Consider the following 25,073-nt stretch of genomic DNA (forward strand, 5'->3'; position numbering starts at 1 on the left):
GAAGGGCCGATTCCAGACCTTGGGGGACCTGCGGAAGCAGTGGACTGAGTCTGGAGTAGAAACATCCAGAGCCACCGTGCACAGGCGTGTGCAGGAAATGGGCTACAGGTGCCGCATTCCCCAGGTCAAGCCACTTTTGAACCAGAAACAGCGGCAGATGCGCCTGACCTGGGCTACAGAGAAGCAGCACTGGACTGTTGCTCAGTGGTCCAAAGTACTTTTTTTGGATGAAAGCAAATTTTGCATGTCATTCAGAAATCAAGGTGCCAGAGTCTGGAGGAAGACTGGGGAGAAGGAAATGCCAAAATGCCAGAAGTCCAGTGTGAATCACCCACAGTCAGTGATGGTCTGGGGAGCCATGTCAGATGCTGGTGTTGGTCCACTGTGTTTTATCAAGGGCAGGGTCAATGCAGCTAGCTATCAGGAGATTTTGGAGCACTTCATGCTTCTATCTGCTGAAAAGCTTTATGGAGATGAAGATTTCATTTTTCAGCACGACCTGGCACCTGCTCACAGTGCCAAAACCACTGGTAAATGGTTTACTGACCATGGAATTACTGTGCTCAATTGGCCTGCCAACTCTCCTGACCTGAACCCCATAGAGAACCTGTGGGATATTGTGAAGAGAAAGTTGAGAGACACAAGACCCAACACTCTGGATGAGCTTAAGGCCGCTATCGAAGCATCCTGGGCCTCCATAACACCTCAGCAGTGCCACAGGCTGATTGCCTCCATGCCACGCCACATTGAAGTAGTCATTCATGCAAAAGGATTCCCGACCAAGTATTGAGTGCATAACTGAACATGATTATTTGAAGGTTGGCGTTTTTTTGTATTAAAAACACTTGTCTTTCATTGGTGGGATGAAATATGCTAATTTTTTGGGACAGGCATTTTGGGTTTTCATGAGCTGTATGCCATAATCATCAGTATTAAAACAATTAAAGACCTGAAATATTTCAGTTTGTGTGCAATGAATCTGAAATATATGAAAGTTTTATTTTTATTATTACATTATGGAAAATAATGACCTTTATCACAATATGCTAATTTTTTGAGAAGGACCTGTAAAATGAGAAGTAAATGGAAGAAATTAAGTAAAAAAAACAACAATAAAAAAACAGCTACATTGTAAAGTGATGCAAAATACTAAAAACAAAAATATGTCTGCGTTGGTTTTTGCTATGAACTTAACAGTTTTTTAAAGTCCCTTAGAGAGGTCAACGTTGACCGTTTCAGATCTTTTTGTAAGGTGTTTCAGGAAACAGGAGCGGAGGAAGAGACATATGCCTAGTTCGGTCCGAACTGAGGGTAGACTGCAGGTAATGATGTCTTGGGAGAGCATGCTGTAGCTGCACCCAGAAAGCGACATATAGGGGGAGATGCATGAAGGCGACAAACCAAGAAGTGATTTAAAGATGAAAATGTACCAGTGAGAGAGTCTGCTTAATGATAACCAGTTAACCAGTGAATACAGGGCGCAGTGATGGGTACAGTAGTTACAGCCAGTTATGAATCTTGGCACACGATAATGGACAGCATCCAACATCTGCAAGGTGCTTGTAGGAGCGTTCTTGTAAATAATGTCACCGTAGTCAATGGAGGGAAGGAAAGTAGCAGTTACAAGGTGTTTCCTAACATTCAGACTTAGGATCTATTTCTAAAAAAGAAACCCAGTTTTTCTTTCAGTTTCTTTACTAAGTTTTCGACATGAGGCATGAGAGATGCGAATCGACCAAGATACCCAAGTATTATAAGAATTGACAAACTCAATTCGACCACCATTCGAAAATAAAATAGAAGGAAGGACTGATGGTACCAACTTCCTGTTTGAAAACAACATCCCTTTGGTTTTATTAGCATTTAGCACCAGTTTGAGACAGGACAAATCTGACTGGATGATGTCGAACGCAGACTGTAAAAGCTGGAAGACCTTAGCAACTGTTTTAGCTCGACAAGAAACAACTGTATTGTCGGCATAAAAATGTAAGGACACATCAGGAATGATCTAACCTACATTACTTATGTAAATTGAGAAGAGGGTGGGTCCTAAGACTGAACCTTGTAGTACACCGTTGTTAACAGTTAGGTAGCTGGAAGAAGTAGAATAGAAATAGAATAGAAACAGCCTTTATCGTCCCATGGATGGGAAATTCCAGTGCAATTATACAAAAGTACAATTATGAATTATTATGAAGTACCAAAATGAATCACGCATATCTGAGAAAGCCTTGACAATGGCTAACAAAGTCAAAATGCAGATGATTACAGTTGTCACATAAAATAAAAAAAAAGCAACCAGACCAACTGGTTATTATTCTACCATCTCTCAGAAGCTGAGTGACTTTAAACACAGCTACATACCTGGGGGAGATCCAGAAGAGGAGGCCATGGAAGCAGCTCAATCTCAGTTTTAGTGGTTTCACATAGTTCTTTTGGATGCAGTCGTGATGATGCAATGATTTGGTTTAGGAATGAGCTTGGCAGAGTCAAACGCTCTACCAGAGTTGTGAGACACAGCAAAACACACAAAAACTTCATATCAGTATTTTAAATCTCATACTTATTTTTGAAGTAATTAATGAGTCGGAATAAACAAAGACTTTAAAAATGTACAGATAACTGTTGCCAGGAGTTGTGTTAGACAAAGAATGGATTTTTTTCCTTTTATTTTGGTATCACCTGTATCCACACCATCGTTGACAGTGCTGCCGACTGCATTGTTGTTCTGAGCCGTCAGTTTCTGCTGGGCCAGCTGATGGTTGATACTCTTGTGCAGCTCCTGGCCATCATTACCGATAAACAGGTACATAAAGACGACCTTTTCACCTTTGTCCTCCTTTAGTTTGGAGATCTAAAATGAAAGTAATTACACACACTATGTTACATGAGAATCTGGTTTAAATTTCAACTGTAAAGTTTCTGTTTTTCTTTTCTAACTTAAGTTTATATTTCACCTTCATTTTGCAGTTTTCTCTTCCCAGTATGGCCTCATTCAACCACAGAATGGTCTCGTTGCTCCAGCCTCCTTCTGGAACAGTGATGTCAGCTAGGTGACATTTAAAAGTCTGTGACAAACATAATTATGAACATTTGTCAGTTACCAACAAGTACGGTTAAAAGCAAGTTTACCTAAATTATTAATGAGCTGTCATTTACAGATCTTTTCACAAAACCACTCCAATTTACATTATGTTCACAAGATTTTTCATACATACTGGTATATATTTTTATACATTTCGCATATGTATTTGGGAATTTTGAATACTGGAGAAACTATGCTTAGAGTGGGGTTCGTTAGAGATTTTTAAGCATATTGACGCACAACTGACCTGTGGTGGAATGACAATAAAAGCCTTCAGAAAAAGAAGAGGAATCTCTCGAAGATCTGTGACTTCAACAGTTGCTGACACCCCAAAGTCAATGAAGAAAATCTCCATCACTCTGTTGTCATACATGTTGGTCAGCTGGAGGGGAAAAAAAAAGAGACAAAAACTCTGTAGACAACTTTTTCCATACCCCCCCCCAAAAAAACAATTATAATTATTAAACCCATTTTCAGGATTGTGTTCTTACCTCAGCTCTGGCCCACTTTCCTTTGTATCGGGCTAAACAGAACTTGCCAGTGAAAGGTCTGGAAACCAGGGACTCGAATGCCATCTTGTAGGAACAATTGTGTGAAGAATTTTATTATAAATTAATATTTAACATTTACTCTACAAAAACAGAACAACGGTTTAATAATAAACCATAAACAACAACAACAACAACAACAACAACAACAACAACAACAACAACAACAACAACAACTGTAAAACTTGATTGTTTCTACAGAAAACATTAGCAGTTCTATACAGTTATCCAAGGCCAAACTTAAGTTTGACATCCCAGAGTGCAATTTTGCATCAACATACATGTTCCTGCTTAAACAGCTCTGACACATCCAGGAACAGACTCCCATTAGGACTCTGTAGTCGAGGATGAAATATTTTCGGGAGTACCGCAGGTCACGTGATTCCGGCGGGATCGGAGTCAACCTTATTATAACATACGTGAGACCAGGACGTGACCGGACTGAAAGTTAACGGGAGCAGACAGGAGCGGGAACTAACCAATAAGCAAAAAAAGAAAATGGAAAAAAAACCAACAGCTGGTAAAGTGCAGCTATTTTGAAGTTTTCTTTCAATAAGCCTTCACTTTAACACAAGTCAAAAGAACTACATTGCCCAGAAGTCAACTGTTCCAGCCTCTGCTTTTCACAGAGAGGGTAGGAGCACAGCAAAACAACAGATGGGCTGAAAATAGTAAAGTAAGAAGAAACTATCCATTAAGCTTACAGAACGGGCAGAAAAGTGTCGAATAACCCTGAACTTCACGAGAGTTGTGTGTTGGTGCAAGCTGCTTGTAAAACGTTTAGTCTCAGCTGCGGTGGGAGTTGGACTTTTGTTTACCGTCAGTAAATAAACAGACTCACGCATTTTTCTTCACCATGTCCCTTTTAATTAAAAAATTATGCTATGCTTTGTTACGTGGGTTTTTAGGTTAAAATCTTCATTGTCCGTCGCCGTTTGTAATGTAACAAATAAAAGAAAGGAACTCTTCCTGGTTAAAGTGCACGCATTCTACGGTAAAACTATCCTCATTTTTGATATTGTGACGTCCTGCTGGACTACTGAAATCGAGGAAAACGTGAATAACTATCACTTTATTGCGTAAATAGTTACTGTCGGCTGTATTTTGCTTTGTGTGCTGCATGATGCATCACAAGATCCATAAAATCTTGTAATCTCTGTCTGGGGAGGCCGTTTAAATAATTAATAAATATGATAAGTGAAATAAAGAAAGAAAAATTGAGTTACTGTAATTCATAATTGCAAAGGTCACATTTTCTTGACAATTTCAATTGTAAATCTCTTCTTTTTGACGAAATATTTTTCCCAAAAGAAAGGCTGTAGTGAACTCGGCCTCCGGTCAAGACCTGCCCCTGAAGACCTTCATGGGACAGGAACTGTTATTTCATTGATTTGAATCCAGAAATACAAATTAGCTCATCCAGAGACTTTCTAATTGTATCCTGAACTAATCAATTGAAAGAACACTCGCTTTTTATATTATCATTACTATTTTACAATGTTTTGATAATCAAATGTGTGTTTAGTTCAAACCATTTTAAATGTTGAAGTGAACCACTCATTTTAAATCAACTGTGAAACAGTATTAATGATTTTTGATCCTCATTCAAAGTAGAAATCAAGTTAAATGTCTATGTTACAAAGTAATTATGCATTTTTTGATCTTTTGTCTGAAATGAGAGAGTGATGTCGGTCAAAAGTCGGAGACAGTCGCAAACAAGTTTATTGGAACGAACTGTCATGTTTTTAAACCTCTCAGACAGAAACAAGAGAACTGGCACCTGTAAGTCTGTCATTTCTCCAAAACATTTCTCTGTCTGTTCCTAAACATCTCCGCTGTTTTTCTGACTTGTAGTGACCCTCTGGCGTCACTAAAACCACACCCCTGTTGGTTCTTTCACAGGGTATATGCAGGAATAATGAAGTTAATTTCAATACCTTTTCAAGACTTTTTCAAGACCTTCCAAAATAAATTCAAGACCTTATCGTCACTTTGTTTTATTAAGCAACAAATCTTTGATTTACAAAACTGCTGTTGTTTTCAATTAAATCCGTGAATCTCAAACCTACAACAGAACTGAGATACAGTGGATAGAAAAAAATTCAAAAGAAGAAACTGAACCACGACTAGGTTTAAGAAAATATAGCTTAGGTTACAACAAGACTCGTAGTTATTTTAAAGTAACTTGGTTGAACAATGGCGAATAAGAAATAAACACAGTAATCATTACATGTGCCTCAGTGCAGTTGCTTTGCATTCCAGCAACTCTTCAGTTTGCACCAGCTCACTGAGTTTTTCTTTACGTCTCCTTCTCAAGACATTGGACTTGGTGATCAGTTGGGCCATTAAAGAACCTGACTTTCCCTCTGCCTGCTCTGCCAACTGATCTGCATCTTTTTGCAGAGAATCGCACACCTCTTGTAGAAGTTTTCTCTTTTTTTTCAGCTCTTCTAACTCAGCTCCAGCTGCTTTCCTCTTAAGGCTCTGTGTGGAAGTTTATTTCTTCTTTCGTTGCTGTTCCAGGTAAATCCTGTACTTTGACCTTGCAGAGGCAACAGAAGCCAGCAGCTCCTTGGTCAGAGGTACCTGCAGAACACCCCCACAGACACTGACCTTGTCGCAGATCAACCTCAGACCCTCCATCGTCTCTTTGTGTATGTTGCAGGTTTCGACCTGCTTGTTAACTGAGAATCCACGCTCCACTGTGGCCTGTCCATGGGAGAGTAGTAGGAGGATCTGACAGAACCTTGAGAGCTCAGGGTGAGACTTGCCGATTGCTGAGTGCAGGAACACATCAACCCGCTGCTGCAGTGGTTGAAAGGCATTGGGGCCGTCCATACTGATGGAAACAAGCTGTCTCATATTCAGTTTGGCAACACATTCCTGTGACAACAGTATGGATTTGATATTTAATTTTTAGACACACAGGTGTTCAAATCGTTATGTATGTAAATATCACACACACACACACACACAATTCTTCATTGATTTAAAGGAATATTCTATTTGAGTACTTTTCATATATAAAAATGTACTGTAATATGCTTTATTTAATATCAACATACACAAAGAAAAGATTAAATAGTAGTAAACAAAAAGATTCACTTACTTTGATGTGATGCAACAAGTCCTCCGCTGTTCCATGTCCCAGGAATTGAGAGCCCAGATACCTGGATTGAACGCAGTCTTCATTCCAAAAACGAATGTGCACATCGAGCTGTTTCTTTTTAGTTGACTGGTTCAGAGACTCGTCAAACATCAACACAAATGGGCCAGCTTTGTTAATACTGTCAACGAGCTCCTGCTTAAAAAAATGTGCAAGCCCGAATCGCAAGATGTAACCCGTTTTGTCCTTGCCACAAGTGAATGTTCTGGCTATATCCGAATCTGGAAACATTGATTTAAAAATGTCCGATATGCCTTCGTTGGAATTTAGAGAATGGTGATTCACCGCAGTGTGGAGACACCAGATCACCTCTGCACGCAGTGTTGGTGTGCTGCCCATGGTCACCATGATGTCGGCAGACGGAGAGGCAGAAGACAGTGTCAAGGGAGCTTTGGTTGGTTCAGGCACACGGTTAGCTGGAAGCGCTGTCGCTGGTGGAGCACAGAAACTGCTGATAGACATCTGCGTTTTGCGGCTAGCTGCACTTTTGTGGCTAGCTCCAGTCATATGGGACTTCAAGGCGTTTATGCCCATCGAGGCTACGCTCATCTTTTTTTTACAAAATGTACAATAAGCCTCGCGGTTATTCTCGGCGACAGGCCTCAGCCATTCTTGAAAATCAGGCATCTCCAACCAGGAGTCCGAAAACTTGCATTTACCCATTGTTCTCACGGTCTCGCGGCAACTTACTCGAACACACAGACTCAAAGCAGCCGCGCATGCGCACAAGATAGGCCTAGCCATTAAAGCTGTTGTAACCTGACACTCTAAATTTGAGCGAAGCAGTTTCCGAATCCTCCGCGGTGAGGAAAACAAATATTAGTCATACATACTTTTTGCTGTCAAATTATTTAAAGCTAGAATAACAGCAAAAAAAAAATACCTCATCAAATCGCTTTCAAGACTTAATACTTTTCAAGACCCTTAATTTTCCCAAATTTGATTTATCAACTTTTAATAACTTTCAAGACCCCGCGGACACTCTGTTTCAACCAATCAGGACTTCCCAAAAGTGAACGGAAGCAGAACTCTTTAAAAGTCGACACTTCCTAGTTCCAGTTAGTTTTGGGAGAGAACAGAAGTTCCATGGAGAACAGAAGTTCCAAGAGAACAGAAGTTCCAGGAGAACAGAGAGTTCTGCTGGAGAAGGAGACGAGTGTGACTTTACAACTGAAGTCCACGGTGGTCTTTTTTTGAAAGATGACACCTGTCTGGAGCGTTGATTCAGGTCATCACGCCAAAGACCTATTCAACATCTCAGGAGTTCAGCACGTTTGCTGAAATTCCACTTAACTTAATCCTATCTTTCGGGGAGTTTATTTTGGAAGCTGGGCCAGTCAGCCTCGTGGTCCCAAGTTGATGAGAAGCGGATATAACTCCCTGGAGAGAAAAGACTCAGCCTTGCTGGATGCCAGGAGAAGGCCTCTCTGAAACCCCACCAAGGTAAAGAGTCAACGCTCGGGTACCATCTAGCTGAAATCACCGGGAAACGTGCTATCTGGTTTCAAACAAGATAACTCCCCATCTTTTCTTTATCTTAGTTAACCCTAAGTATCCACTTTTCCATCAAAAACTTTACTCCATCTCTATATTCCTCTGCCAGTAAAAGATAAGCTAAAAGCCTGCAGACATTAATTTAAGATCTAAGGAAATGTCTGTTGTTTTTATTAAGTAAAACGTGCCAAGTTTTATTAATCAGAGCCGATCAGAATAATCAAGTGTACAATGTTTTGATGTTAAATTTTGATTCTGTTAATAAATGACCACATTCATTTTGATGGGTCAAAGAAAATTAACGTCTCATGTCACTGATTAGACCATCTCCAACACAGTACCTCTGTCACATATCTGTCAAGTAGCTCGAAAAAGAGAGAACCCGTTATTAAATATTGATTGTAGTGGAGCTCCTAAGCTAACTGAAGCTAACCTAACCCTACATCACTACAAGGCCAACAAATTGCAATTTGTATTCACTGTAACCTTATTTTGACTTATGCACCGTCTTCTTTCAATTTTAGGTTACAAAACTCGCTGAACCGATCACTGAAGCTGTGGAGAGATGAGGTGGAACACCAGACCTGCAAAGCTCCAGTCTGTAAATGATGCTCTGAAGTCTGGTAAGATGCACATCATGCTTCGCCGAAACGAGCTCGTGACCTCAACCACATAGATTACGAACTTCTTGAGGATGTCGTCAATGTGTAATGATGCCTTTAAGCATTTTTACTTGTCGAGTTCTCTTGCTTGATATATTATTTTTCTTTTGTTTTTGTTTGTTTAAGCAATTTAAAACATGACAGTAATGTCACTGTTTAAAGGAAACAACTGCTCAATAAATTAGCAAAATGCAACTTTTATTTGTTGTTTGGGTTCTTTATCTAAGGTAGACATGGTGTGACCCATGTACTGTTTTTAATATTTAGTTTTTACTGTAACTGACCTTCAAAAGAGCTAGAAACAGGGACTCAGAAGCTGATCCTCCGTAGAAAAATTATAGGGACTACAGGCCATGGATTATTTGTTTTATGACATTTAGTGAAGGTTTTTGTTTGGATGAAGGCAATAAATGCTTCTACTTCACCACAGATGAACTGTTCCTGTTGCCATATCTTTTGAAATAAAACTATAGAACACAAAGTAATATAAAATGAAATGGATAGAAGAACAAATCAAATTCAATGTATTTCCTAAAAATTAAATGAAGAGAAAAAAACAGGAGCAGTACAGGAGGTTTTTTTTTTTTTTACTCTGGACCAGGACTGGGACAGGATTTTTTCTGTGGGACCAGGACAGGAGTGAAAATCCACTCCCATGTCATCCTCTACTCTGTAGGTCTACTGAGCCATCAGTAGTTAGCTGTTTACAAATTATTGATATTTCAGTGTTCATGAGAATCTTCTCAAATTCATTTCGAAAATTAAAATCACACTTCAAATCAACTGTGGCTCAAAACTATGGTAATGTAAATTTACCCACAATGCAAGCTTCCTAAGAATACAAGCAGCTATACAAAGCTATGGAACCCAAAACTGTGTTTACCTGAGACATGAAATATGCATCTACTTCTTCAAGCAACTTCCTGAGTCTTACAGTTCCTCTGGAGGGCAGCCGACAGAAAATGGTGCCATCTGCACACACATTCGAGATGCACACTTCACGATAGGTAACATTGACCTATGGGAAATAGAAAAATTTATGTCAGAAGAAGCTAGGGAATTTAACAATACGTGTGCCACTGAGGGTTGCTTGATTAAAACTTTGATTCAAACTAAACAAAAGCCAAACAGTTGTTACAAATGACTAATAAAACTGCAGAATACGAGGATGTCTGCATTAACATACAGAAAGAGGGTTGTTCATAGTCTTGTCCTGCAGAGCCTTCAGGCACATGGAGTTAATGTTTACATCTTCATCTTGTGACGTGTCATAAAGTACTGCCAGTGGTGTTTCATTCTGTGGACATGGCTGCAATGTTTCCATCAGCAGGATCTTTCCAACTGCCAACTTATCCAGCAAGGACAGCACCAGTGAATTGGAGCTGAAAGCCTCCAGGCCTGGTAGGAGCAAAACAAAAAGGTAAAAGGTGATCATATTGGGGGAAAGACTCTGCAAGGCTAATTACTCCATAACGCGTAACAGTGGCTAAATATTTTCTCACTAATTTCTGCGCACCTGCAAGTCCGACAACAGAAGCTTGGAAAGGCAAAGCAAGGAAGTCCTGATGCAGCTCCTGCAGATTAGCCACACTTGTCTCCACAGAGAAGCCATAGTCTACATAGAATACCTGGCAGTAAGAAGAAAGTTTTTATTTGCATGTGACCTACAAGCTAAATGCTTAGTCCATGGTTAAATTAGCTTTGTTTAAATATATATTTTTAATTGGGGTAGTGGAAGGTTTTATTTGGAAGATGATACATGAGAAAGTAAACTGAGAAGGGGAGTTTGTGCATTTTAATGGTAAACAGACCAGAACACAAACTTGAGCCAGCTGCATAAACCTCTTAACAAGATGCCTGCTCTACTGAAAACAGATTTAAAACTGAGTAAGTTACCTTGATCTTGTTCAGGTTTGAGACATCCTTCACCTGTGCTCTGGCCACCTCTTCATCTTCCCCTCTGACAGCTACCAGCTGACCAATGACAGGGTTAGTAATCGTCTGCTGTTTGGAGCTTTGGCTGTAGAAGGTAAGCATGCCACCTTCCATGGCTTCCTGAGCATCAGAGTAGTTTTCACCTACATACCTACACAGAAACATTCAAACTCTGCATTAAAATCTTATATTAACATGGATCCATTCACAAAAAAGCAGTTTTTGACGTCATCTTACTTTTAGACAAAACATTGCCGATACATTTTACACATTCTATCAGAATTATCACGTGGGAAGTGGTACCTTAAAAAAAAAAAAAAAAAAAAAAAAAAAAAGAGATATACGTAGCTGGCATTTGCAGAAACGTCAACTTTAATAACTTTGGAAGTGTGTGATAATCTCTTACAATTTAAACAGGCAGAATGCTTCTCTTAAAAATATAGAAAGTATCGATGTTAAAAAAAAAAACTCTGGAAACAAAATTTTCTTGCGGCAAAGAGCAATAGAATATTTTAAGTAGGAGCTCCTTGTCATTAAATGACTTTTTGACAGAGTCTTTGAAAAATTATTCAGTCTGTGAGTTTGAGGGACTTTGTGAAATTACATGAACTTGTAACAATTTCACAACTCTTTCTGGTTTCAAAGTTACACTTAGTTCCAATCAGAAAATCTAACTGGTTTCACCCATACTTAAAAATAATTCAAATTAGTTTAACCAAAATGTATTTTAATTGGAAAAGGAACAAGTCTTCTGCTGTATGGACTGCTGTGGTTACAGTACAGATACAGAAACGATGTGCCTCACCTTATAGTAACAGCATTACTGCTCTTGACCTCAGTCACCAGCACGGAGGGGTACTGTTCAGAAGGAAGAGCCAGACGTGGAGGAACTACAGAACCCACGACCTTCAAACCAGAAGGGAGAGGGTTGCTCTTGCTCTGCTGGCTTTCTTGGCAGTCTGCATCTACGCTGTTCGAGTTGTATAAAATTGCCTGCCCAAAGAATAACCATCAACAAAGTGGCAAAAACTATAATTTTAAGCAAAACAAAGTTAAAAAGGTACAAATAGGCAAGCAGCACTGGAGATGTGGTTAATGATAAACAGCAAAGCTGCTTAAGACCTGGACAATGAGTGCATTAGTTTCAACTGAATCAACAGCAAACCATCATGCCATCTTACCTTCTTCTTGTCAAGTGAAAAGGGGTACTCCACAGTACATATATCACACAAAAGAGTCAAGTTATCCAGAATCTGTTCAGGAAACGGCATCTTGTATGCATCCAAAAAAAGTTCGGGCAAAGCATGTGCCCACAGACCTTGACTGTACTTGGAGAGGAGCTCCTTTATTTTCTGACGCACCCCAGCTGACACGACGACAGAAGGTTTGGAGGGAGGACAAGAAGCAGAATCAGAGAGCGAGGAGAAAGTGACTTTCAAAAGAGATAAAACGTCCTGATCAGGTTCAGCAGAGGAAGTCTTAATGTTAGTGTTGTTTGATTTAAGGCAAGTCCAGGTGGGGTCTAGCGGCGCAGCGTTTCGGTTGTGGGTAACTTTGGGCAAACTGTGATCCACTTTAGAGCCAATGCTTGGGTTGCCTGCAGAACTGGCACATGGGAGAAGACCTAGAGCCAGACTGGGGTTGTGGGCAGGACTTTGTAACATCACAGATGGCAGAACTTTTCCTGAAGCAGCAGGTTGTGGAAAAAGTAACGTGGACATTGACAAAGGGTTTTGGGGGGAATCTCTAGCTTTAGGAACAGCAAAAGGAGACAAAATTGAATTCAGTTCAGGGGTTGAGGGAGGGGAAGAAACTGGTGTAGAATCCAAATGTGATGTTGGAGATGAGCTGGTGGTTTTTAAGGAGTTGGTAACGGGCTTGGAAGGCAGAGGAGGGTAGACGAGCTGGTCAGCTCTGTTGGTAATGGAAGGTTTTTCCACCTGTGAGGCAGACAAGCAAGAAAGCACAGAAGGCTTGAAATGAAATGTCTTATCAAAATAAGTAGCTCCAAAATATTTTCTTTGGTAAACATTTATTCCTGACAAATATTCAAAAAGACTTTTTTTGCAATAGACCCCAAGTTTGAATGAAAGAGGACTGAAAAGTGAAAAAGTGGAGAATATCATGACAAATTAAAGTTCTTTCCTTTGTAGCGTTTGCTTGTTTCTCTGCATACAGCACAAATTAACACCGTAGTAAATGCTAGCAACTCACCAAACAGATTTCTGTCCACTTCTCCATATCTAAAAGCACCTGAGGATGGAGCTTCTGACTGAACATTTGAATGTAGACCTCTGGCAGTTTGGACATCCACAATCCAGAGGAGTACCTCTCCAGAAGCTGCTTTAGTCTGCTCTGCACCAACTCCACATCGTACAGACTATTCTACAGAGAAAGATGAAACAAGATTAACCACTTGTACATAGTTCAACTAAAAATAGGTATTTTCTGTTATGCAGCTACTTGTCATTAAGTTACTTATACTATTTAACATCTATTTATGGCAGATGACTCAAAGTGTAGCAGAATGAGAAAGTGAAGTCTGAGTGAATTTATTCCCTCAATAAAAAAATTAATTCTTATTTCAAGAGTTTTGTTGCAATCTGTGCTAAACCTATAAGGACATATTAAAAACTGCAATGTGTATAAACAAAGGTCTGTACCTGAGGTTTGCTTGGTGCAGAAACTTGATCATGATGAATGTTTGGGTGCAAGGAAAACAGAAAATTAAAAGTGAGTAAGTTTTGAAATCAACCTATTTTTGCAGCATTTCACCTGGTTATTGAGCTGGAAATTCAAATATGCTTCATTTTAAATGTTAGAGGGAAAAAACAAAAAAAACAACGAAATGTTCACTATATAGTAGTCCCGCATTTATCGAGGGGTTCTGTAGGAGGGGGCAAGCCAAAGACACCATCTTAGCACCAACGTAACTGGTTTGTTCCACTTTGGAGTAAGCTGTTTGGGGGAAGAATCAGTTGTGTTGTGTGTTTCCTTGACTGATGAAGCCTTCTGGATGGAAGGTGAAACGTTTCAGCACAAAAAAAGAAACTGTCCAGATGACCCGACTGAAAATTGTTGATGCACTGTAACAACTGAACATAGAAGTTCTAAAATAATTAAAAATAACTTAACATAACATAACGATTTTACGATGTGACATACTTTAAAATTTTAAGTTGGAAGACGAAGGTCAATTGGTGCATCTGGACAGCAAAGGGTTAACCCTTCACAAAGTTGATGCAGCACGGAGGAGAAATGCAGGAGGGAGCTTCCCCCTACACTTATGAGCTGCACACAGGTGCTAAATCATTTTAAATCATTTATTTTAAATAAACAATCCATGGCTCATCCATCAATCAGCCAACTGTGTCATGTCCAATCTTGCTTTGAAAAACCGCGATTGTGCGAGTCCACGAAAAACGACCCACAAAGTAGCGAGGGACTACTGTAATTACATTTTTAATGTGCTGGAACATAAAATAGGGCAACGAGGTTTTTATGAAACTTAAATTATGATTAATTAACATTTACTTAATTTAAGTCTTAACTAAATTAATCCTCTATTTCAAGTCCCACTGTCTTTTAGCAAGCATTTGCCTGTATGTGCCAAATTGTCCAAAACCATTAACAGGAACTCGTAGGTTTGATCATATTACACCAGTTTTATCCTCCTTTCACTGGCTCCCTGTACGTAACAGAATTTATTTTTAAAATTCTCCTGCTAACCTTTAAGAGCATAAATGGCCTTGCACCCTCATACTTCTCTGGGTTACTGGAACCGTACGTTTCCTCTCGGGCCCTGAGATCATCTGATCAGCTGCTATTGGCTGTTCCAAAAACAAGACTGAAGCTCTGAGGTGATCGGGTTTTTTCAGTCGTCGCCCCCAAACTTTGGAACAATTTGCCCCCCCAACATTAGACAGGCCACTTCACTTCCTGTTTTTAAATCTCTGCTAAAAACATGTCCGTTTTCACTGGCTTTTTACACAGTAGGACTCAATTTAGTATTTTATTGCTCTGCATTTCTGATTTCTTTTCGTTTTTTTAATTAATTTTCAGTATTATCATTATTTTTTATTATTTTTTCCATGAATTTACACCCATTGATTTTACTGTTAAGCACTTTGGTAATAGCTGCTGTTTTAAATGTGCTTTATAAATAAAGTTGACTTGACTAATGAGGTACAAAGACATCTTATTTACATTTTAAATAAAACAAATAAAAAATTATACATTTATTTAGTCAATATTTATTCTTGATATTTCCTGAAATACGTACATCTTATATCAGCACAACCTTGTTTCGTTCAAAGCATTTAAGTAAAATGCATTAGCCACATTAATTAAAATAAAATACAAATTGTCGAATGATGACGATGCAGTTCAATTAATCTATTGCATGTGACTTCACTGGAGATACTGAAATTCTTACTAAGGAAGTTTTGAAATTAACATGTAGATAAACCAGCATGTACTCACTCACCTGTAGAATTGTTGTTTACAGAGTTTACAACACACATCAGTTTTCTGTTGAAAGAAAAAAAGTCTTAAACATCAAACATTAAATAGCTGAATTTTAAAATTACATTCTAAAATTGCAGCATTTGTAGGGAAAAGAGTATTAATTAATGTAACTGTACATTACTTGTATGTACATATAGCACACAATCTTAAACTTATCTAATAATTTATACATTAAACAATAAAAAAAAAAGTTTTCAAGGTTGAATACATTTATCTATCTGCACTCATGTTCACCTGTTGGGTAGGACATTCCTTTTTACACCTGGTTGAGTAGTGGACAGTTCTCTGTGTTCAACAGGGGGGGCGGAGTTCAACTTGTGGTTCAACTGCCTGGTGATTAGAAAAACAAAAGCAAAAACAAGCATGCTATGTTTTTATAGACAAAAAGAAGTCAATTAGGAATGTAAATATTATCTACCTAATATCCCCTGAGGCACTGCCTCCTCTGTTGCCTCCAAGGGATCGAGACTGGTTTGCTGTCCAGTTAGAATTCCTTGCAGCTAATGGTTGGCGGAGAGAGGACCTTGGTGTGACTAAAAGCAAAGAGGGAAAACAGGTCACTTAAAAGAACAAAGTAGAGTATTGAAGTATTACCATATTTTTCGGCCTAGAAATCACCTTTTTTGCATAATTCACATACCCTGCGATTTATACACCGAAGCGACTTATTTATGGATTTTGTTTCCATATTTATAAACAAATTTTTGACTGAGATATGACCGTTTTCATTTATTCTGACTGAAAATATTGAACACTAACATTTTCAGCCGCTAGATGGCACTCGAGTAGTATAGCATGCCGTTGTGTCATGCAATAGGTAAAAGTGGCTATTAATGACACAATCGGCTTGCCATAATCTGCCACCTTCGTTCTGCTTGCTTGGAGCAACCGTCAAATCAGCTTCATTTCGCTGCGCTTCCCCGGCGAAATCCAGCTAATATGACCATAAAAGTTCAACTGAGACACATCTTTGCTATAACGTCGATCAAACAAATAATTGTTTTTAGGTGTTTATCTTGTTAAATTTCGAAGAAATGCAAAAAGGCTCGTCCCTCTGTGCACTCCTACTTCCGCGTAGCGGCTTTTGAAATACAGCCGATTTGATCGTCAACGTGCATTTATTAAGGAGAAGTTAGACTGAGACAAACCTTTGATATAATTTCGAGCAAACAAATGTTTTTTAGGTAGTTAGCTTGTGAAATTTGGAAGAAATGCACAGCGACTCATCCCATGCACGCGCCTACTTCCGCGTATCGGCTTTTAAAATACAGATGATTTGACCGTCAAAGTGCATTTTTTAAGTGTTAATCTTGTTAAATTATTGTTAAAGTCCTCCCGTGCACGCTCCCGCAGCTGCCATTTGGCAGCCAATCGATTTTTGGCACAACACCGGCCCACGTTTTCGGGTTGTCAGCAGTGACACATAATAGATGCAACTTATACGGCAAAGCGATGTATTTATGGAGTATTCCACTCTATTAGACATATTTGGACTGATGCGACTTATAAAAACTTTAGACCATTATGTTTCCACCTCACATTTCCATTAAAGCCCACTGTACAACATGCACCTCTAAGCATTAAAAACATGAACATGTGACCTGTGTCATACCGTTAAGCATGTAGGGACTGGAAGGTTTGAATCTCATCTTGCAGTTTACGACTTGAGAGCGACCAGATTTCTTGGAGTTCTTCTGTTTGGCTATCAGCTCAGCGATGTGGGCCGTTTCCTTACTTACTGAAGCAAAGCATTGTAGCTACAAAACAGATATTGTATTTTTATTCTAAACACAAACACATCATTGTAAATGTCAGAATAATTATAAAACAAAGAGAAAAAACAAAATCACCATAAAGGTTCAAGTTTCTAAATTTCTGAAAGTCCAACGAAAGCAGCAGGAAATTGTTTAATATGCTATATCACAATTATAATCATTATTGATAATAATATATTTGATAACGAATAACATAATTGAATCAATCTACATAAATTAACTGCATGAAAATCTAAATTAGGCTTCCAACTAAAGCCAGCGCTTACCTGACCCATGCGACACTCCATCTTCACTACAGACGGAATACTCCTGAGATAGTCCTCCAGGGTTGAGAAGCCCAGCTTCTTCAGTGGAATGAACTCTCCACACAGGGAGTGGTACTCTGACTGGATCTTGTTAATAGATATACCGGTCTTGCTTGACATGAGGACAGACCTCAACATTTTCTGTATGGACTCGTTATCCAGCATCCTGACGATACAAATACTGACCACAAAAACACAACAGTTAAGCACAATATATTGATTTAAGGGTGTTAAGACAGCTTTGATCAATCTTTTTAGTCTAAAACATGATTTTAGATATTTAATATTCCAGTCAATTTAGACATTAAGTAAATCAAGATCTATTATACACCTAACTGATAATGCAAAAAAAATAATAAAAATAAAAAAACTTTTACAACTAAAATCCACTGTCAGTAATGAAACAAACTATTGAGATTTTTCTCAGCTACAATTAAAAAAAAAAGTGTTGTCTGCAATATTGTGTTTACAAAGCTGAAGAGTAAAATACATTAATAAGAGTTAAGCGAGTTAACTTGTGAAACCTGTAAAGCTTAAAGAATTATTAAATTCAGTAGTGATATTTCACAATGTCAATGATTAATAGCATGAAGAATTCAAATCAAGCTGCTATAAAAAAAATAAGGAATTTTGAGCAAAACAGAAAAAATAAATCTATTCAAACTCATTTAAATGCATTTATGTAATGTGCAAAAAAAATTTGACTCATCTCTCATTTCATTAATATTTTGCTTCCAGACTTCTTGATCTTGAACAAATGTTCTTAAACCTTTCTAGTCTTTAGATGCATTTAGTACGGTGCCCAATTATTTCTAGAGAAATGTTCTGCAATAAGTCACTTAAATATGACTTGAAATCATTCAGGCATAAACTTCTTAAACTCACGGGATGAACCTACAACTTAGGATAAAAGGACATCCATCCATCCATCCATCCATCCATCCATCCATCCAACCATCATCTTTACCCACTTCTTTCTTTTTATCCTAATCGCTTTAGTTTAATTTAAAAACATACCAAAGTCTAGACAGGTTGACAGACAAAACAGTACTTTAGTAACAAAAGAATAATTTCTGAAAAAATTATTTGCTGAAATCCTGTAAAAGTGCAAAGAAAAAATTAGACCTTTAAGAAGCCTACACATACGTCACTTTAAAAATTAAAGTCCAGCTTTATAAAAAGAAAGTATAAAGCGGTTTACTCTTGCACTGTGACTAATAACATTAACAGGGGAATAACATTTGGTAACACATTTGGTAACTTAACACAGGGCCTACTCATGACAGTAGAAGACAATAGCTTTTTTCAACGTTGTGGAATGTGTAAATTTGTTGTGAATAAAGAACAGTATTCATCATTACAATGTTAAAATTGACTGCCATGCAAAAATACATTTTTGTTAATAATACCCTCAGTTTGCATGAACTCACAGAACAAATCTGAATTATGTAGAGTCGTTTTTCCACTTTCCTTCCTCTCTGAATAAAGTTATTAACAAAAAAATACACAAACGCTTCTAATGACTCATAAATATGTCAAGTTAACATTAACAGCAACAATGTGTGACACGTTGACAAAGCCAAAATTAAACAAAATCGTGACTAAAATTGTTGAACTGCCAGCTGCAACTTGGACCCGCCACCGTGTGTTAGCTTACTGTTAGCTAAAGGCTAACTCACCGTCCTGTTGCTCGTTTAAAGTAAGCGATGCCTCGCCACTTTCAGCCCACAATAATATTTAATAAACCAGACGATGTAGAAAACAATAGCAACATTTAGGGACGAAATAAATGTTTTAAATGAGAAAAGTACCTGCTCGAGCTGTTGAAGGATCTTCTTTTAACAATCTCAGGCAAAAGCTTGCGCCTAGAAGTCCAAAATGGCGGCGACCCCGCCCAGTTCCGTTGTTAGTTTGAATCAAGCCCACTTCTTATTTTATATTTGTCTATAGTCACAAACACACACACACACACAACTTAAAATTACAACATAGCGCATATAATTATTTATTATTATCAATCTAGTCAAAAGTACAGTGCCCGACCAAAAGTGGGACGGCGTAAAAACAGCAACATTTAAGTCTACATTATGCTGCATTTAAATGTCGTCGGAATTTCTTGTTCTAGTTAACAAAGAAATTCAGTAGAGTGAGAACATAAAAATATAAAATAGGATCGACCTAAATGGTTTATTTTGCTTACATAAGAAGAAATGTACTTACACTAACAATCTTCAAGCTGCAACACAAATATGGGATTTTTCAGCAATACTAAGCACTTTGATAACAGCTGCTGTTTTATAAATAAAGTTGACTTGACTAAGCAGTCACTGGCTGGATATTCCACAAAAATTTACTGTAATAATAATAATTATTATAATAACAATAATTTGCATTACAGTCAAATAGTACAATTCAAATAATTTTATTAAGAAAAAAAGGGTAATAAATTATACACAAGTTTAGCCCTAGACTTTTAAGTTGTGTCATTTTATGATGTTGCTGCCCTAAAAAAAAAAAAAGTTCACGTAGGTGACAAATAAATCAGAATAACTTATATATTGACTAAGTGTGTGTGTGCACAAACAAGCTATTTGACTTGAGTTTCGAGTGCTCACAGCGTACAGAAATCATGCATAACTTATATAAACTTAGATGATAAAAGAAACATGCATAAGTATATATGTACAGACATTTTTTAATACAATGAAAGAAAAGAAAATAAGGCAGGTTGTGGTAGAGCAAATTATTTATTGTTAGAAGACTAATGTGATACTGTCACATGGTTGTTGAGTTCAAATTAGAGACCACCTGGGGTAAGAAACTCTCTGTGGCAACTGGTTTTTGCAAATAGCCCTCTGTAGTGTCGACCTGAAGGTTAAAATCTAAACAGTTTGTGTCCAGGATGTGTGGGGTCTGCAGAGATGTTACCAGTCCTACAAATCCTGGATCGAGGGAAGGACAGCCCCAATGGTCATCTCTGCAGACTTCATTGTTTGTTGCAGCCACTTGTCCTGTTTTGTGGATGAGCCAAACCACACAGTGATGGATGTGCACAAAACAGAATGAATGATTGCTGTGTAGATGACCAGCAGCTCCTGTGGTAGGTTGTACTTCTTGAGTTGCTGCTAAAATTAAAGTCTCTGTTGGATCTTCCATGATCAGTGTCCAGTGTTTCATCCCTACCATTAAGCACCGCACCCCGTCAACAGAAGTGAGCGCCCCTCCTACCGAACCGAACTGCGTGCACCCCACCCACTCATCAGCACTGACGTAGCGCTAAGCTAGTGGCTCACAGTACAGGCGCACTAGCTAAAAAGCTAAAGGCAACGTCCCTCATGCTGAACCCCTTACCCACTCCCACTCGAAAACTGTCGGTTCAAATAGTGTGCAGCTCAGATGCGTTCCCTCCCCACACCTCCACAAAAATCACAGACAAGATGAGTGCCCCGCCATGGCAGTTATCTAGGAGAAACGCTAGTGTCTATGTGAGAGGGCCTTCTCAGGAACTAAGTGTGGTTCCTAGGAAATGGACATGATCCACAGTAGACACAATATTGCTGAGGATGGTGAGGGGAGACAGTGTGGGGGGACTTCTCCAGAAGTCCACTGTTATCTCCACAGTCTTGAACGTTTTAAGCCACAGGTGGTTCTGACCACACCAGTTGACCAGCCGATCCACCTTCTGCCTGTAGAGAGGCTCGTCATTGTCTTGTATCAGACCAATAACAGTGGTCTGTTCCACAGACCGGTCCGCTGAGGTGCAGTCATCTGTGTACAGAGAAGCAGGGAGAGAACACACCCCTGGGGGGCACCGGTGCTCATGGTTCCTGTGCGGGCAAAGATGCTCCCCAGCCTCACCTGCTGCTGTCGATCAGTCAGGAAACTGGTGATCCACTGACATGTGGAGGTCAGCAGCACTGTGAGCTGGGTGAACTTTTGATGGAGAATGTCTGGGGTGATGGTGTTGAAGGCTGAGCTGAAGTCCACAAACAGGATCCTGATGTATGTCCCTGGGTGGTCGAAGTGGTGCAGGATGAAGTGTAGTCCCAGATTGACTGCATCATCTGCCAACCTGTTTGCTCAGTAAGCAATCTGCAGGTGATCCAGCAGGGAACCTGTGATGTCTTACAGATGTTTCAACACCAGTTGCTCAAAGGATTTCATGACCACAGATGTCAGGGCAACAGGTTTGTAGTCATTTAGGCCTCCTTAAATTTACATGGACACGGGTGGGGGGGACACAGTTTTTTGGATGAAATAATCCTCATTTACATGACCACATTCAGTGTTTACATGCAACCGGAGAAACCCTCCCTGAGTCTGCTGTAGTTGCCATGCCAGGTCATTAGTTGGCGCTGTGAGTTTTTTCACCTAATGCACATGCGTGCTGCCTGCGACAGCATCTGTAATAATTTTCTCTGGACTGAAAGCCCAGTAACAACAAAACTTAAAGTCTGATTTCAGATATGAGTCGATGGATTTGACGCCAAGCGGGACACAGCTCGACACAGGTTGCTGAGCGAACAGCACTGACGAGAATGATGTCGGGCTTCCCACTCCGGTGCTAATCAGTAACCGTCGAGCAATGCTGCAGATGATCGTGATCATGTTTGCCTGTGTTTACTTTGATTACACAACATCAAACTGAGTTTTCATTCTTCTTTTTCCTACGAGGAGAAGCTATCCTCCCACCAGTGGGACCGCGGTTCCAAAAGAGAGCATACACCTCAGGAGTAACTCGAAGAGAGAGACGTTGGAGCAACTATTCACCTAAAATTCCCCCCAGTTCTTTTTTTCCAATCCATTCAGTGTTTTAAGCTACATTAAGCAAAGCCTGTACAAGCCAGATAAACAACATGGCGTCAGTATCCTGGATGACAACAGAGAGGAAGGATACAGTTCGGTTAATGTGTTTTTAATAGCGTTCAGTTTTCTTATCAGTGTTTCTGTGACATACAGTTTATGGTGTTGAATAAATAAATAAAAATTAGACCTGATGTCTTCATTTTCAACTTTAATAACATGCAATAGGTTTCACAGTCAATAAAGTTTAAATCACATAACGTCAGCTTCAGGCTTGGTTTATTTGTCACGTGTAAAATCAACACAAGGTCATCAATACAATGAAATGCTCAGGACGAGAAGAACCGTCTTGACTCTCCCCCACAAAAACAAAACAAAAAAAAAAAACAGCAAATATCAAAGCATGCAACAAAAATACAAAAACAAGGTGGCAAAAGTGAAAAAAAAAAATAAATCTACAGCAGCATGGTCCTATTGGCAGAATGGATCTGATGACAGTGAGGTTGTCTTAGCAACATGGTCCTGTTGGCACCATGATACTGTTAGCGATGTGGTTCGGTTTGTGGCGTGGTCGTTTTAGCAGCGTTATCAGGTCTTGTGAGCAGGTCCCTTCAGCAGCTTCATGATAATAAGGACCGCAACAGCTGCCCTCCCAGACTGTCCTCCAGAACCGGGTTCGGCAGACAGAGCACATCTAAGGTTTCTCCACAGAACCGAACAGGTTCTTAGAATTGGGTCCTTGCAGACAGATCAAGGATCATGGAGTTGACCACCATGACAGGCCGGACGGAGCCTGAGCCCGAGGCAGGAGGGGGGGCCGGGAACTGAACCATGATGGCAGGATGGCACAAGGCAGCGACACAGAAAATTCCACAAGTGTGTCGCGGTCATACCCGCAGCGTGGGTACGCAGTGTAGGCGCAAAAAAAGTCAAAACAAAAGCAACAGGAACAAAAAAAGATTGAGTCGAAGCGGAGCTCCCGTCAGTGCTGTCATTCTGCGGCACACGTGACGTCAGAGTCTTGAGATTAGCGACTTGAATAGACCTTTTTCATGACAACCGGAAGTAGCGTCTCCTGGTGCTGGGTCACTTCCTGTTATTGTGAGTCTATTCAAACGCAAGCCTTTTCTTTTGCTGATGTGGAGGAAACCGCTGTGGCCAATTCACAAACCAATAAACTTGAGAAAGGATAAAAGTTCTTCCATGAAGAATATATCAACAACTGTCAAGGTAAGAAAAGACGTAGCTTAGCGAGCTAACCGTTAGCTACAACATATGAAGTACATAAACATCGTAATAAAGCCTAATTTAGTGTGCTAAATTATTTGGAGTATTTGAGACAGACGTGGTATAAACTTTTAAATGATATTTTAACATTCTGATTTGTGTTTGCCATTACAACTTGTGAAAGAAAACGTACTAGATGTTACTTATAAGATGCTATGATGCTTGATGTTCAAATTGTGCTTTACTTCTGCATAACTACAGGTCAAATATTGTCGAGGGACAGATGCTTTATTTATGACAGCTGAAGAACTTTGACATACGATGGACAACGTCTGTACTACTGAGAGCTTACAGTAACATAATGTCCAGATAGCTTCATTTAGCTCAGATACCGTAGCTCCATTACATCTCCCACCATTAACAGAAATATTTTTTATTATTGTTATTATTTAGCACAGTATGTTATACTTCAGCGCCACACGTGAAATATACGCCTGCTCTGTAAACATAGCGATTTTGAACTGGAACCGACTGGCGTCTCTTCCCAACACAGATCAGTCACAGCAGCTGCATTCCGGCGCAGATTAACTACAAGACCCAAAATATATTCCGTCAGGTGGTTCGGCTGTTCATTTATCAGCCCCTGCACATGCGCACTACAGGCGTATATTTCACACATGCATGGACAAATGGCATATTTCTATCAACAACAATGGCGTCACTCAAAATATGCGTTTTGTAAACGGCCCCTTAATCTTGCTGTGGTGCAGTTCTTGGGGACTGGGATGATGGTGGAATGCTTGAAGCAAGAGGGAACCTCACATAACTCCAGAGACTTGAGTGAAGATCTGAGTGAAGATGGGGGCCAGTTGATCAACAAAGGATTTCAGGCAGAAGTGAGTGGGGTGTGGGTGAATGGGTTGAAGGTGTGAATGGCTGGTTTTCAAACCTGCTAGAGAAGCTGTTTAGCTCGTCAAGGGATCACAACATGGCAGGATGGGCTCCTGTAGTGAGTGATGTACAGATCTAACAAGGTTGGTCATTAGCACCCTGATGGCAACTTGCTATTCACAGGGGGCTGAGTGATAGTAGCAATAACAGCATTGTAAGAGGGTGGAAGTTGAACATGGAGACCCCCACCCCTTTTTAAAGATGGATGAGTTCTATTCACAAAGATGGCCTCCTTTCCTCCTCTCTCAAACCAGCATTCCTCTTTATCAAGAATGTGCACATCTTCATCCCTGAAAGCATGACCACTGGCCTGCAGATGATTCTGGCCAAAAGGATTACCCAGCACAGGTCAGCAACATCATCGGGCCAGGGCTCTGCAGTCTACACTCACTAACAATCAATTGTTAGGTCTCTAATGATATATTGTTAGCATTTTTCAGTCAGGTCATCTGGACAGTTTCTTTTTTTTTGTGCTGAAACCTTTCGCCTTCGATCCGGAAGGCTTCTTCAGTCAAGGAAACGCACAACACAAAACTGATTCTTCCCCTAGCAGCATACTCCAAAGTGGAACAAACCAGTTATGTTGGTGCTAAGA

The 25,073-nt window shown here is 39.5% G+C and overlaps 1 protein-coding gene across 1 annotated transcript; it reads right to left on the reverse strand.

Annotated features, from left to right (window-relative positions):
• Positions 1 to 1,235: 1,235 nt before the first annotated feature.
• Positions 1,236 to 19,244, reverse strand: tdrd7a (tudor domain containing 7 a). Its single transcript, XM_037690546.1, has 20 exons — positions 19,177 to 19,244; positions 17,459 to 17,678; positions 17,030 to 17,174; positions 15,836 to 15,950; positions 15,652 to 15,747; positions 15,377 to 15,420; positions 13,554 to 13,594; positions 13,105 to 13,275; positions 12,072 to 12,830; positions 11,696 to 11,883; positions 10,852 to 11,041; positions 10,472 to 10,583; positions 10,142 to 10,353; positions 9,839 to 9,973; positions 3,577 to 3,660; positions 3,333 to 3,467; positions 2,958 to 3,068; positions 2,683 to 2,854; positions 2,365 to 2,498; positions 1,236 to 1,352 (listed from the first exon to the last, which is right to left on the reverse strand). The coding sequence occupies exons 2-20, from the start codon at positions 17,660 to 17,662 to the stop codon at positions 1,236 to 1,238; spliced, it is 3,165 nt and encodes a 1,054-aa protein (XP_037546474.1). The 5' UTR covers positions 17,663 to 17,678; positions 19,177 to 19,244.
• Between the last annotated feature and the right edge of the window lie 5,829 nt (positions 19,245 to 25,073).

This window comes from Nematolebias whitei, chromosome 16 (genome assembly GCF_014905685.2).
Source record: "Nematolebias whitei isolate Nwh7 chromosome 16, NemWhi1, whole genome shotgun sequence".
NCBI classification, from domain to species: Eukaryota; Metazoa; Chordata; class Actinopteri; order Cyprinodontiformes; family Rivulidae; genus Nematolebias; species Nematolebias whitei.

What these genes read in the sequence shown, in the direction of transcription:
- tdrd7a (XM_037690546.1), bottom strand. Translation starts at nt 17,662, where the DNA reads ATGCTGGATAACGAGTCCATACAGAAAATGTTGAGGTCTGTCCTCATG. An exon ending in CAAACCTGAACAAGATCAAG is followed by an intron (nt 10,584 to 10,851) that starts GTAACTTACTCA and finishes TCTTACTGCCAG; the next exon opens with GTATTCTATGTAGACTATGG. An exon ending in GAAAGTGGGCCAGAGCTGAG is followed by an intron (nt 3,468 to 3,576) that starts GTAAGAACACAA and finishes TTTCCCCTCCAG; the next exon opens with CTGACCAACATGTATGACAA.